This window comes from Malaclemys terrapin, chromosome 9, assembly GCF_027887155.1.
Source record: "Malaclemys terrapin pileata isolate rMalTer1 chromosome 9, rMalTer1.hap1, whole genome shotgun sequence".
Classification (NCBI taxonomy): Eukaryota; Metazoa; Chordata; order Testudines; family Emydidae; genus Malaclemys; species Malaclemys terrapin.
Window position 1 is genome coordinate 64,202,503 of NC_071513.1, and position 15,593 is coordinate 64,218,095.

Consider the following 15,593-nt stretch of genomic DNA (forward strand, 5'->3'; position numbering starts at 1 on the left):
AGATGGGGAAGGAGAAAGAGCAGAGTTGGGGGGGAGGGGTTCTGTTTTCAGGTTTCCAAAACAACTCCCTATAAAGACAGAGGAGTCACCAGTCTGACAAGGCAAAAGGATTTAAATAAGGGAAGGCTGATGTGATGTCACTAGCTCTAATTGAAAACTGCCCTGTAAAGCACGTTAGTACTTAACGCAGGAGAAAGCCCACCCGGCCAGGGGATCACCCACACAGAAAAACTCACCAGGAAACAGCACAGAACCCGAGGGGTGAAAATGAGGGATCACAGTGCGCTAAGGGAAAGGGGAAATTGCCCACTGCAAGCTGGGACTGGAGCGCGCCTCTGCCGCGCCCCCAGCCTATGGAGAGCCCCAGCGCGTTACACCTTCACGGGGCTCGGCGCGTCAGACACACGTGAATGTGAAGAGCGAAGACACGGGAGGTTTGGCTATATCTCTCTGCACGTGGAAAAGGGAGTTTGGGGAGTGAGGATCTAATTCTCCGATTTGGCACAAAAAGAGTTAAAATAAAAATAAAGCAATTGAGAACTGGAGAGATGTGAAATATTTCTCAAACCGTGCCCCGGCTTGTAGGTCAATTGAGGTATTATTTAAGAGAGAGAGAAAGTACACACACACACACACACACACACACACACACACACTCTTTTCAAAAGTAACAAATGTATTTTTTTGTTTCAGGGGAAAAAAAACTCTCATTTTCGACATAACAATGGCCGGATCTCTCTGAATGAAGGGCTTTGCATATTTTCCTGTTTTAATTGGTTGTATAATAAACAGAACTGACCCCACACTCTCTTTTCAATAAGTTCAGGGTGAAATTCGGACCATGGGGCTGGAAATGACTTCTTCACCGCTTAAAACGTGGACAAGAATGCCAGGAATCAGGCTGGATAACACAGCAACGTGAGCCAAGGAAGGGAGGGGGGAGGGCAAGGTAAAATATGAAGCACCTTGATTCGCGCTTTGCGCCTCCTTTGTTCATCCTCCCCTAGAAGAGGACGTGACTGCAGCTATGAGCATATTCCTGCTAAGCCCCGAACTGCACAACTCCACACAGGTATACAACAATGTTGTGACAGCAATGGAGGAACAGACTAGTGGCGTGGGGGGTCGCCATATAAGCAATTAATTCCCCAGGCCACACGTTAGTCATCATTGTAGCATCTGCTCCAGTTTTGACGCTGCGATACCCAATGCACTATACATTATACTCACGATGTTGGTTCACGTCCCCACCCACGCGCGCACACCCACACAGACGCCGTTATATTCTGCGTGCAAATGCTGTTTGTGGCGGGTAGAGGGCAGTATTGACATTACACAGAGTAAGAGCCCAGAAAGCGACCAAAATAGAAACGCTCTGATGTTCTCACACACACAGACCTGCAGCTAACGGAAGAGCGGAGTGAAAGGCTGCTGGATTTTCAGAGACGAGTTAGAGCAAATGATAGCAAGGGTAAAATCCTGCAGCGTCATCCAGGCAAAACTTCTCCTGGTTTCAGTGGCAGTTTACCTTGGCGGGGACAGCGAGATTGCACTCTGGGGTGTAACTTTTTAACTGAGACAAATTCTCTTTGTAAGAGAAGGTCAGATCCCGCATGGTGCGCTGAATAGCTGAGAGAATAAATCCTCCTCTTTCTGGCTACACGACTGTAAGTCACCAGCCTTATTTATATTTGTCAAAATAGTAGTTGAATTGCTTGCATGTTTGCACAGATACAGAAGCTCACTTCATTTCTTAAATATCAGTCCCTTGCAGTAAGGGGGAAAAAGGTTGCTACATACAATCAACACTACATCGGATTGACATACTATGCAAGTGATCTGTCAGCCATTCCCTTAATTTAGTTGTGACATCAAATCCAAATGAACCAATCGGGAGTTACTGTCAGATTAATATGAGGAAAAAGTTTCACGGTTTATGATGTAGTCCTAAAGGCCCCGATCCTACAACTTTTGCGTACCTAAACCATCTTTAATCAGGTATGACTTCACTAGAAGATTTACTCACATGAGTAAGGCTTGCAAGATTGATTCAAAGCTTCCACATCTAGGAGGGTGAAGAAACGCTGCAAGAGCTCGAATAACCTAAAATGTGCGGTTTGCTCCCGATCCTGCTCAAACAAAAATCCTATTGAAGTCAATGGGCCTGCTTCCGTTCCTTCGTGTATTGTTACCAAAAGGAAGTTCTTCAGAAACTGCCAAACGTCTCCTCAATCGCCTACGTTTATGTAACAGTGTATTAAAAGTCCTTACACAACAGTTTAAAAAAAATCTCCACTGGCTGTTGATGAGAGAGGTTTCCTCAATTAATTATATTTGTAAAGGCTATTTAGAGCATTACACCAGATTTAAACAGAGGATGGATCACCGTGGGGGTGAACTAAAGGATCATATCCCTCGACTGTTTTCAGGTCAGGTAGGGAGGCCAGAGAGACAAAGCAACAGAGATTTCTATGCAGCAGCTGCAGCCAGCCTTGACCTTCAAGAAGCAGGGGTTCTAGATCTAGGCAGGAATAATGTACCGATAGCAGGATCAGGCCCCGAGCCCGACTTCTCCAAAACACACCAGCGTCTGTCTACACTATCAATAAAGTGGGACTTGCTATCATTCCCTCAGCCCTCCTCCCTCAGAATCCGATCTAACTACTACAGCCCTGCAGTTATTAGTACGTTCAATTTCGGATGCACCCACCAGAGCACAGAGTCACTGATAACAAATACATAACGCCAAGGTGTCAGCGGGTAATAATGAGCTAAGGTCTCTCCCTCCCCCCAGTCCCTCTTCTTGATTTTTTCCACATTGAAGTGCTGATCCTACAACATCTTAATCCTCACTCGAACGAGTAATTCCATCGGTCTCCTATTGACTTCCATGGGGCTACTCGCCTGAATTAGGATTACTCAATTGAGTAAAATTGCAGGCTCGGGCATTTGGGGGACGATCCTTGGATGTACTGACCTGAACAGAGGGATACTCCGCATCTCCCACGGTCGAGTCGTTAGCGCCCAATCCCCCCCATAAGACAAACTCCGCTTTGACTTAGAGCGAGTTTGGGATTCGTGTGTCCTATGAGAGATTTAGACCCTTTGTTAAGAAGCGAATATTTATATGATTTGGGCCAAGCTGGAGTGGAGAAAATACATTATTTCATATCGTTTGAATGCTACAGGGATTAGCAAAGGCTGAGATTCCTTAGGAATCACATCTGGGTCTCCCTTGCTGTCACAGTCTCCCTTGCTGACCCTTTGAAAACGTTCACCTTTTAATGCTACAAACCCATATAAATTGCTTTAAGCGGTCCAGAGCTTGTGATCAGAATGTAGACAGGAATATATATGTGTGTGTGTGTGTGTGTGTGTGTGAGAGAGAGAGAGAGAGAGAGAGAGAGAGAGAGAATGGTGGCATCTGGTTCAATATTTTAAATGATTACTCGGTCTTCTAACAAGTCGTTTTCCAGAGAAGCAAGGATCCGATTCTGCAGTCCCCAGGCAGACACAGCTTCCGTTGACTCCCTGAAGCGCAGTCTATTTGGATTTCCACTGATGATTGGTGCAAAAATGAGACTTTTTAAAATATGAACGCAGTCGCGACTGTAGTCCTGTCTAGTTTGGATTTGGCAGGGATTGCAGCCTGACCAACAAATGTTAAAATCAAAGGCACCACTCAAGGAGCCTGGCTGTTTACAAAACACCGTTGCACACGTGTCTAACGTTATAGTTAATTGCTTGCTACAAAAAAGTATCTGGTCGTTACAAACAACAACGGATCTTGGAAGCTAACGGTACCCAGGGTGAAGTGTCATTCTCTGAAATGACAGCCAGAGACTGCATTGGGAGCCATGCCTGAGCAAGGACAGCAGGATGGGCTTTCTAGTCTGTAGGGGAGCTCAGTTGCTCTTTATTTAGTAGAAAGAAGTTTCAGGTTCAGAGTTAAACAGATTGAGAGCAAAATCCAATTATCCTTTTCAGAGCTCCTAAAGCTTCTAGCTTCCTAGCCAGAAACCTCAACACAGTCCTTGCACCAAATGATATTTAGATAGGGGTTTGCTGCTAATAAAGAATCCTGTTCCCATTGAACCCAGTGGGAGTTTTTGCTAGTGACTAGCGGGAACAGGATTTATTTGAAAATAACGTTCTGGTCATTCAGAGCTTTAAAACCGGGCAACTTGGTATGTTTTATGATATTTTACCTCTGAAAATTTCCCTCGCTGGAAATGGATCATAGGTTGTTAAGTCTGTTAGAAATCACAGACAAAGGGCGATTTATCTGCTCTTCACTGAAGAGTTCAAGTAAAGAAGATCAGATCTACAATACTAATTAGGTCTAACGCCCTGCTGTTAGCCACACAGGTGAACACCCCAGAAAGACCTCGCCGCCTTCCCCACAGCGAATTGTATTTTTTCCCGTGGTTTACTCAGTTTTGACTGGTAGCTCGCTTTGTTTTATTCACAGCCGTCAAGAAAAAGGTTCAAGCAGGAATTACAGCTTTTCCTTTCTCGCACTCTGCATTCCACAGAAAAGCTTGGGTGTTATTTCCTTGAGTGACTAACCCCCACGCCAGACTCCCGTTTTCACAGTGCACAAAGCCCTGATGCCCCAGTGGTATGTGTGCACATTGTTTACAGCCCTATTAATAGTGCATTTTCTCCTACCTTGTTTTGAAAAAAGCATTACAAGAATAATTCACGTTTCCGAAAATTTGCAAACGTGGGGCTCACCTTAAACATGTCCCCTCGGTTTAATTTCTCCCGCGAAGATTTAAATTTGTTGTGAGAGCAAGGAGCAACTGCGGGTATTTAAATTAAGGGCTGTGATACGCAAAAGGGAAAGTGGACATTGTCGCAGTAAATTGTAACACGGTGAATGTGTTAATAAACTGAAAACGTTTACTTTCAGTTGCGACCTCTGTTTATAAAATATAGAAAATGATAATGAAAACAACCTACTGTACCAGGAATGGCAGCATGTAAATTCCAGCAAGATTCTTAGGACTGGGAGTGGAAATGGATTTACTGTAAATGCGAAGTGACTCAGAGCGACAAAGGGGTATTAGGAGATAGACTACATCCTTTAGCCATTCGCCGATCGGAACTTATTTTTGTTAGAATCGAGTTTGGGGACTGAGAAGCTGCAACTGATCAGATTCTACTGGGGGCGACGGGGAGAGATGTAATTAAGTGTAAAAACAAACTTCTGCTTAAATAGCTTCCAAAGGTGGGAATAATTAGCTCAGTAATTTAAAAATAGCAGGAAAGATTGTTTTAAGTCTAACGTGTAACATCTCCTCCAGATACTGTATCAGCTATCAAGTATCTAAATACATTACAGATGGGACATTCACTGGCATCTGAAGGATTCTTGGCCAGAACTGCATATACATTAAACACAAAGACGCTGGAGTGAGGAGGATGATGATGATGTACTTACAAATCACACACAAACCAGGAAATTCACAGTTAAGGCTGACACTCCATCCTTATCTAACCCCCTTGCGGTGGGGGGAGCAAAAGGACAAAAGGACACCGTGTCAGGCTTAACTTAGAATTTCCTGGCTTTTTGTTTTTCTTCATGTCTCAGCCACTTACATGTAGGGTTTTTTTGTATTCAATTCCCTTTTTTACAGTAGTTTAAAAAGAGAAACAAACAAACAAAAACAGACTTCCCCGAAGTCAGGATAGCTCCAGCTCTCAGGTAATTACACATTTGGGGCAACGTTAATAGATTGTAAGGCCTGAAAGAACCAGTATGATCATCTAGCCTGACCCACTGCAGAACACAGGCCAAAGAAATGTACACAGTGATTTCTGCATCATGAGGGTGAATTCTGGCTGGACTAGAGGATATATTTTGGAAAGGTGTCTCATATATAACATGCAGCCAGTAGATCAGAACTATGCTATGTCAATTGAATACACACACTACAAAGCAAAATAGCTGCTTTACTGGTCCATATTTGGGGACCAAACATGTATTCCCTTTTAGTTCTGTGTGGCACTGACTCCGATACACACAGCAAGGTCTGTATTCTTCATTAAGAGCTTTATGTAGGAATGCGCACGTGCTTAACACTACCTGACTATGACAAAGGCCATGCGAGATAGGTTTTCAACTTCTGGGCAGCTTCAGGTATTTCTTTATAAATACCAGAAACAGCCAGGCTGCATGCTGTGCTTCAACTTTCAGGGAAACAAAAACAAGCACACAAAAGAAAAGCCCTCTTGTTTTGAGAGTCACAAAACGCCTCCCCTTCCTATCATGTAATATTCCTTTTTCTGGGAACCGACTCTGCAGGCTTTTACCAAGGCAAAATCTCCGTGTTAATGGGAAACCTGCCCGAGTAAGGACTGCAGAATCGAACCCTTTGCTCACTTCTGAACTGCAAAAAAAAATTCTTGGAAATCTTAAAATAATAACAATTCTGACGCTGAGCCTTTGACCAGCTACAGCGAGGAGGGACTCAGTACAGTCACATTTAAAGCCAGACTTTGAATACACTGTTTTTAAAGAAGGGCAGAAACCACCTTTACAGAAGCAGGCGTGACACCTCTGTGCTTTTAGATCACAACTTTAGTATTCACCGTTCTTTATTTAATGAGAAAACCGCTAGCATATGCTATATCTCGTAGAGTGATATTTTTAATCGTCTGTGGTCATTTTAGATAGGTAATCTTGGAAGCAAAACTACCATAAAAGATTCCCTAGTGTAAAACTCTAGTTTCTAATATTTTCAGGTTTTAATATAAGAACTCAGACCTGTTATTAGAATATACATGTCGGGTTTACTTTAAAATTGAAAATAGTATCAAAGGAAACAATCATTCAATATTTAAAATATCGATCATGGACTGACTAGTACCAGTTGAATGGGCTAAAGAGCAGTTGGTGTAATACCAAGCATTTTTATTGCATCTCTCATAGTTTAATGAACAAGCAAGCAAACAAACAGGGTCAATGGATTTTCTGATTTTCACTCCCGTGCTTGATTTCAGGGCTCAGCAGAAGCTGGATATTTTAAAATAACACGCACAACATTAATGTACTGTACTAAGCTATGCCTTGGACTGTTTTGTCTTGTGATTTCTGAAGCTAGTTTTGCAGTTATCCGATCCTAACCTGCCCTACAGTATTAATACATTAGGTTAGGACTAGTGTAAGTAAGTAAAACAAAAAACCTCATGTGATAATCCAACAGATTATCATTAGGGTATTTTGGTGGAATATCTCCTGGCTATCCGTTATTTGGCTTACTAAAGACTAATTATAGATGTTCCACTAACAGCACTTTATCCATCTAAACAACAAGGAGTACGGTGGCACCTTAAAGACTAACAGATTTATTTGGGCATCTGAAGAAGTGTTTTTTTTTACCCACGAAAGCTTATGCCCAAATAAATCTGTTAGTCTTTAAGGTGCCACCCGACTCCTTGTTGTTTTTGTGGATACAGACTAACACGGCTACCCCCTGATACTTTATCCATCTAGCGTCTCTCGCTCACAACAGTAAATGAAATCTATGCAAAGCCACTGCACTGGTTAGTTAAAACGATCGCACCACAATAATACCTAGCCATGTCCTATCAGCAGCTTTAAAAGCAGAACTCTTCAAAAGAGATGCGGAGGATCTGTGTCCAAATGGAAGCCAGGATCTGACCACTAGCGTGGGGGCAAAAAGAAGATACTGCTACATTAATATTCTATAATAACGATACATGAAAAACAACATTCATAATAATGAAATAATCGAACCCAGATTTTATCCGTATCTGGCATGACCATGCCATTTAGCTGCTGCTTCTAGCCAGTTTTTCTTCTTCTAGAAGAAATAATCGAACTATGACATCCCCCTTTATTTCGATATTTTTGTAACGCCTTACTACGTCATTTTGTCTATAAGATCTAGATCGGTCCCCACAAAAATACTTCAAATTGCATGGGGGAAACCTAAGGCATTAAAAAAAGAAGAACAAGATATTAAAATGCTATGTCTCTGTCTTCTACACATCACCCCTACTACAGTTTTAATAATTTATGATTTCAAAATGTGCCATCGTTATTCTGATCAATTTGTATAAATCTGCTTACAAAACATAGAGCTCAAACAAACAAGAAATAGGTGGAAATCAGATATACCACGTGTTTTGCTGAGAGTCATAAACTCCTCCGCGTTAGGAGACAGATCCAAAACCTAGCCAAGTCAAAGGCGGCACTTTCCATTGGCTACAATGGGCTTTGGATCAGGTCCTTTAAATCCACAGAGGAAACTCTGGTAAACACTCACTTCACCTTCAGACTAAGCTCTAAACAAATGCAGCCTCGAGAAGGAAAGGGGCAGTTAATACAGCTTAGGTATGTTGCAGATGCACATATTTGTGTGGGTGACAGAGAGAGACACAAACACAGTGACAGCCAGCGCAACTGTCCGGATCTATATTGTCCACGTTAACCCCCGGGGACCTGTAAGAGGCACAGACAACGCTGCTTCGTTTCCTTTTTTCCCTCCAGATTTGCATCCTGATTTTCCTACAGTCCACTCCTAGGAAAAGTCCATCTATGTACTTACAGTGGTTTCCTGAGTACCTAGGCCGCTTACAATATTTCACTGCCGACTCAATACATCTATGCTCCTGCCCGTGAAGAAATAGAGTTTTTTCAGACTCTCCTCTCATCCGTATTTGTTATAATATTTTGTCCCCAGCTGTGATAAAATACTGAAGGCTGCTATCTGCAACCACTGGAGTGAAAACTTACATTAGGTCAAAACTAAAACAAACAAAAATAGACTCTGCAACTTAAAAACCGATCTAAAGCCCATGGAGCTCAAAAGGAAACACTCCCACTGACATCGATAGGCGTTGGATCGGGCCCACTAAAGGTAAATTGAACACACTATGGCAAATGAAGACACTATGGTAAAGGCTGCACAGTGCAATGAAAACATTCAGACGTGCGTATGCACTAAATAATATTTCCTCTACGGATATTAGTTTTAATGGTCCCTTCCTCCCCCCTCCCCCCCCCGCGTCAAAAGTGAAAAGGCTCGAACAAAAATAAATGGGATGAACGCAGATGGTCTCACAATGCATTATGAAACGGGGGCCTGATTCTGCAGTCGCTTGCCAGGCTGAGCTCCCATTGACGGCAAAGGGAGCGCAGGATCAATCACCAAATCTAGTATTTTATTTCCATTCCCAGCCCCATCAGCGATAGGCAGAACATCTGCGTTAGAAAGTTCACCCTAATAAGAGTGTCAGGAATTTACTGCCAAATAAGATTTGGTCATGGCGGAATTTGTAGCTCCCTAACGAAGGTGACTTGTGTGCATTTTACAAGATGAAAAGGCATTTTGGTGAAGGCCACTTTGAAAGAGAAAAAGCTGATGGCTGAAAGATGTAAATCTCATTTTGAGATCAAGGTCAGTGTCATTTTAAAGAGCTCAGAAGCATAGAATATTGGCTACAATTTTTTCCAACCCTTACAAGTATTCCCTAATACCCCCTTCATTGTTCCCGGGCAAATTGACACCAGTGAAGTTACACCAAAGGATATTTTGCCCCCCCCCTACCTTTTTTCTTCGTGTGTGTGTATGTGTTTTATCCCACCACAGAATATACTATATTCACTATGACTGCAAGGGCTTTCCTAGCCTGAGGCATCTTTTGGCCTAATTTGGGACTAAAAACGTGCAGGTGATTGCTTAATCCTAAAAACATTTCATTGGCAAGGCTTCGCAGCCATTACTCTGCCACAAACAAGAAAAGGGTAGGTATGCTTGGCTATAAGCAGTAATCTATCAAATGAAGCATTCAAGGAGATACTATTCAGATACACAGGCCTGTGCTGATTGTATTAATCTTGATTTTCTCCACACACACAAGGAGCACCAAAACCACAGGAATTTACAGTTGCACATAAGCTGTGCGTGTGCCGTCTATATCGAGGCTTCTTTGGGCATTGAGGTTTGGATGCGTCAAGAATGCAAGGCTGGCCTCTTCCTGTGCATCTGATAACAGATCTCGGATGCAGGGGCGAACGTTATTTTGTAAGAGACATTGTTAATAATGCTAGACTGCCAGTCTTTGTTGACAGGGGGAACTACCTTCTGAACGCCTGACAGTGGAATGTTATCTAGGGGCTTATTTTAGGTGGAAGCAAAGTTTCTTGAAAATAAAGGGAAAGCTCTCTTTTTGTATTAAGAGCTGCATCTTTATCCCCCGCAGAGAGTCTGCAAAGGTCCACGGACAAAATGGAAGGGTATTACACAGAGAGGAAACTGCATCACTGAACTGATTTTAAGGAAGATTAGGAAGTCCTTGTAATCAGAATGTCTCTTTTGGACACTGTTGCATAAGTCAGAAATGCCATTCACACCAGTGCTACGTGTTAGCAAGCTGTGAGTAGGCTAAACAGAACTCAGGAGTTGGGAACTTCGGCATACCTCAGCCCCCTTATTTTGTTGCTGAAATTTCAGTCTGTGCTAGGCTTTCTTCCAGCTCTGTCCCCAATAATGTAGTTATGGGACATTGCTCCATAATTTGTCACACTCAAACCCTCACTAGTTTAAAATTGCACAAATATAATAAAATAATAATTTCTACGTATGTTGTGTTGTGAAATGGTATCTAATTATATTCATCTCTTATAATTTAACCCTGACCTGTTTAGTATAAAGGATTATTACAGCATTTCTGCATGCAGTCAAACTTTCAGTCAGGGTTATTTTTTTTTTCGTTCAAGAAAGGAGAGGATTTTGAAAACACCTCGCTTTTTAAAACAAACTGTAGGTTTTTAAATGAGGACAGTCACTAACACAAACACGCCAGGTAATTGATACTTTTCAGTCACTCTGATTTATCTATCTACATTATATCTTTCGTGCTAAAGAGATCCCATTAAATTAGAAGGTGGGAGGGAGGGTCTCCATTGCTACCAGTAGGAATAACAGATCTAATAAAACAATGACAAAACTAACCTCCTATATCTTCACTGCACTATGCATTCATGGTCCTTCGTTAATTAGAAATCGATGGGAAGTAACTTTATCCTGATCAAGAATTTCTTTGCTTAGTCTCCATTTAACTCGCAAGAATACATTGCATAACCAAGGAAGGTATCTGTCGCCAGCACGTATAGACAGACTTTAAAGCAAAGTCAAGGCCCAGAAACAGCTGCTAACATAACCACCAACATCGTAGAGTAAATACTATAGTGTCAGGTTCCGAGGACAAATAAAATTCGGATGCCTGGGGTTACAAAAAAGGATGCACTGCCACCTTGTAACATTTTGAGTAATGCAGCTGCCAAAGCAGATAATATTATTTGCATTACTGAATTGCTGTTTAGATGCTTTCTAAGTCACAACAAACAGCGGGCATGTAAAGAATGCACAGTATTTTAAAGAGGATATGCTTTCCAAGTACCTTCCAATAACAAAACAATTCTGACATGTCTCCGGCATAATTTAATAGCTTTTTGAATTGTTACATTTATCAGTTATGCAAGCAGTGTAGTTTTCCTTTAAGGGATTGTTACTCTTAGCAGAAGAGGAAAGAGTCAAACTGGGGTTCGAATTTGTTATCTGCGTAATCCAAATAGCATAGCTGTTTATTCCTACATTACCACAGCTCCAAAAGAGGACACGAAATCCGTATTATCTACCTCTGCAAATATGATCGCAGAAGAGCAGTGAAATCAATGCAGTTGTTACTCTGTTCTGCTAGATAATTTGGAGCGGCTCAAAATGACTGGCTTTGTGAAAGCATAATACCCTTTAAGGCCGGATCTGGGAATCATTACTCAAACAAAACTCCCAATGAAGCTAAAGAACTTCAGGTGGAGTTTTGTCTGCGTTAGGAGTGCAGGATCAGACTCTGGATATAGGAAAGAGACTAAAGTTTAATATTTCTGCATGACAACAAAGAAAAGAAAGACTGTCTTCAGTATATTTTAAAAACAGAATTATTAAGTTTTGGCTGCTTAGAACATTTAAATTATTTAGACTTTGAATAAAAATATCAAGCGTGGGTAATCAGCATGTAAACTGTGTATACTCTACACACGTCTATCTAGATGGGTATTATACACAATGCTATCCCTGATTACATCAATTTTTTTTGCATTTTATATTAGACTGTTAAGAATCTCTGCAACTACTCAAGCCAATTAAAATAGTTTGCATTGAATCTCTCAATGGATTTGCATATCAGCAGTGGAGCACGCAGGACTGAAGGAAAATAAAACAATATTAAAAGAAAGAAAAAAACATTTTATTGGAGACTTTACAATGCTAGAAAATACAATAAAAGTGCTAGTTTACTCTAGAAAAGTTGGTCCCAAAAATGGTACTATGCCTTAGTATCTATCAGCTTACATAAACATTTATAAAATCGCTATGAACTGGCCCCAATATTTATAAACATCTATGTTTTTCACATTAATCTATTTAAAGTCGGAGGACCAAAACTTTGTAAGAAAGATGTTGAGCAGTTAAACGCAGAACCTACCAAAGATTCCATTTGGGGCCAGGAGGTTTTTGGTCAAAAATATGAAGATAAAATTTAACTTTTATTTAATAATAATAATGCGCATGGAAAAAATCCCAATTATTATAGGAAACCGTCTTTTTTCTTATAACTTCAAAATATTATTTTAGACCTGTATAAAATTACTCTTAAGACCTCACAGGACATTTTCTACTTTAATATACATATATCTATATCACTGCCGACATATTTCACAAGTTACTCTTGTTATTTTTTGTTTGTTTCAAATATCAACAGCATTGCTATGAAATGTAGGCATGCGTTCTGCTTTAAAAACAGTTCCCAAGTAAGTACTATTTTGACAGAAGGACAGAACTTTGAAGAAGTGCAATTCTTTCCAGACTATAAAAGTCCCGTGATACACAGCGGATAGGCCTGTCCCAGCAACAAATCTACAATTAGCAGAGATCGAATTGGTGGTTTTTCTATTCCCCCCCCCCCAGTTTACTTTCCTCAATGCCCAAAAATAATAGTGCCAAATTACAAAATGGAGTATACGTTTGAGGACAATACTGTGTATTTTGAATGGCATGCTTTAAAAAGAAAAGTCAGTCTCCCCCCCTCCCCTTATAAGTCAGACAAACCGGCCATCGCTTGATAACCTTACACTCCAACAGGATCACACAGATCGCTCGCTGCAGCTAGAGGGTTTTTAAAGTTCAACACTTACACTGCCTTCAACCAACCGCGGAGCAGGGCTTACATTTTCCCGCTGTACCCATTTTTGGCACAGAGAGCACTTTAGACAAATCCGCCACTACAGAGGAGAAACAAGAGACAGACAGACAGGAGGGCGGGGGTCTCTAGATGTCTATCCGGGAGTGCAAGGCGCTGTGTTTGCTGTCGTGGTCCCAATAGGAACAGTGCATCATGGAGAGCTCGGCGGGCTGGCGGGCGCAGGCGAACTGGAGGCCGGCTCCGTTGGGGGCCGGGGCGGCAGGCGGCGCGGGGCTGGCGGGGCTGAGCTGCTGCGGGTGGTGGTGATGGTGGCTCATGCCGTTGTAGGAGTTCACCATGCCGGGCAGGGCCATGCCCTGCACCCGCGAGTAGGGGCCGTAGGAGGCCGGGGCCGACAGTCCTTTCACGTTGACTGGGCTGACGTTGCCGCCGGCCAGCTGGCAGGAGGCGTAGGACATTGGCGCGGGCGGCTGGGCCAGCGGCCACGAGTTGTTCATGAAGCCGGACTGCAGGTACTTGGGCGGGGAGAGGTAGCCGTAGCTGTCGCTGCTGAAGAGGGTCTTGCCCGGCTGGAAGTGGGTCGGGGGCGGCCTGAAGGGCCTCTTCATCCTCCGCCGCCGTCGGTAGTTGCCCTTCTCGAACATGTCCTCGCAGGCCGGGTCCAGCGTCCAGTAGTTGCCCTTGCGCTCGCCGCCCCCCTCGCGGGGCACCTTGATGAAGCACTCGTTGAGGCTCAGGTTGTGGCGGATGCTGTTCTGCCAGCCCTTCTTGTTCTTCTCGTAGAAGGGGAACTTGCTGATGATGTACTGGTAGATGCCGGACAGCGTGAGCCGCTTCTCGGCGCTCTCCCGGATGGCCATGGCGATCAGAGCTACGTAGGAGTAGGGGGGCTTCTGAGAGGGGTCCGGCTTCTCGGCCCCCTTCTCCGGACTCAGCTCGTCCTTGGCTCGCTCGGCCTCCTTGCTGGCGTTGGTGTCATGAGCCATCAGGGCTACGGGGTCCTCCTCGGGGTCCTGGTAGCTGGCCATCATGGCACCCAAGTCCACACTTCTTCCCAGGGGGAAAAGAACCAGCTTTCCTGCTTGCTGGGCTGCTTGAAGCCCAGTCCCACCGGCAGAGGCTCAGAGTCAGTCCCTTCTTGGTATTGATTTGGATCAAACTTGCGCCCAGAGCCAGCTGATACTCGGAGCCGCTTTCCCTTAGGAGCTGGGAAAGTTTCTCTCTTAGCCCTGCCTGTTTTTCAAGAGACAGCAACGCGTCTCTGGCTCCGGAGGCTCAGATTTCCAATGCACTCAAGGACTTGCTCTTTTCTGATTTGTAAGTTCCGCTTTCGTCAGGAACCCTTTCCCCTATAGCGGGGGAGCCAGCGAGGCACGGTCGAGTTCATTTCTAATTCGTAATTAAACCCCAGTGATTAACCTATTAGCAAAAGGAGAGAAAGAGTGGGTATTAAACTGAAAAAATCAAATGGCCACGTATATTTAAATTAAACGTTCTCGATCTATTAACACATTTCACATTTGATTTTTAAGAAATCTTCTCGCAACTTTCTCTGCTACAGTTTTGAATAATTGTCTCAGATGGAGATTTTGAGGAAGTCCTGATAGACAGAGATGATCTCTCAGTGAAAGGTGGATAAATTATTACCCAGATGTCCAGTTAAGTGAGGGGAAAATGCTAAGTACTATAGTAACATGAGGTTCCGAAGGCTACCATATTATCAGCAGTAAAAGGAAGCTACCAAATTTCATTGCAAACCTACCACGTTATTTGGGTTTGGCTGGCACAGGCATTCATTTTAGCACCAGGGAAGTGAGCTCAAACATGCCTACTGTGCAGTAAACTGCAAACTTCCACTCCCAGCCTAGAAACCGAATCCACAGCCCTACACTGAAATCAATAGCTGTAAGTGGGAACTGATTGTGATACAGGGTACTCTTTCTCCAGTCTCAGATGTCTATGTCTATATATACATTTGCATTTATACTCACTAGAGTCCTGGCACAGTGCCCAGATAACTGATTACAGTCGAAAAAAGTAAAAACAAACAAAATCCCAATCCACACCTGTTAAATCTGTTGCACAATAAAACGGGGCTCGGTTCTCGCAGCCCTTCCACACACGAGTAAAAAACACGGAATTAACAGAGTAAAGGCTGAAGGATCGGGTCCAGGACGGAGCAGGGCTTTCTTCACCCAGAGCATAAAAATGTGATCGAAAACAGACTGCTCTTGTTTACCTACAAACCCTAAAGGGCCCCGCAGATGAGCGAACAAAAGGAGGCTAGGAAGGGACTGGGGGGAGATTATAGGGTGGAATCTTTTCTAGGAGAGATCCAGACTACACAGTTGAACTGT

General features: G+C 43.0%; 1 protein-coding gene across 1 annotated transcript; it reads right to left on the reverse strand.

The window, feature by feature from the left end:
• Positions 1-12,293: 12,293 nt before the first annotated feature.
• On the reverse strand, positions 12,294-14,513 carry FOXL2 (forkhead box L2). Its single transcript, XM_054040149.1, has one exon. The coding sequence runs from the start codon at positions 14,265-14,267 to the stop codon at positions 13,362-13,364; it is 906 nt and encodes a 301-aa protein (XP_053896124.1). The 5' UTR covers positions 14,268-14,513; the 3' UTR covers positions 12,294-13,361.
• Positions 14,514-15,593: the final 1,080 nt, after the last annotated feature.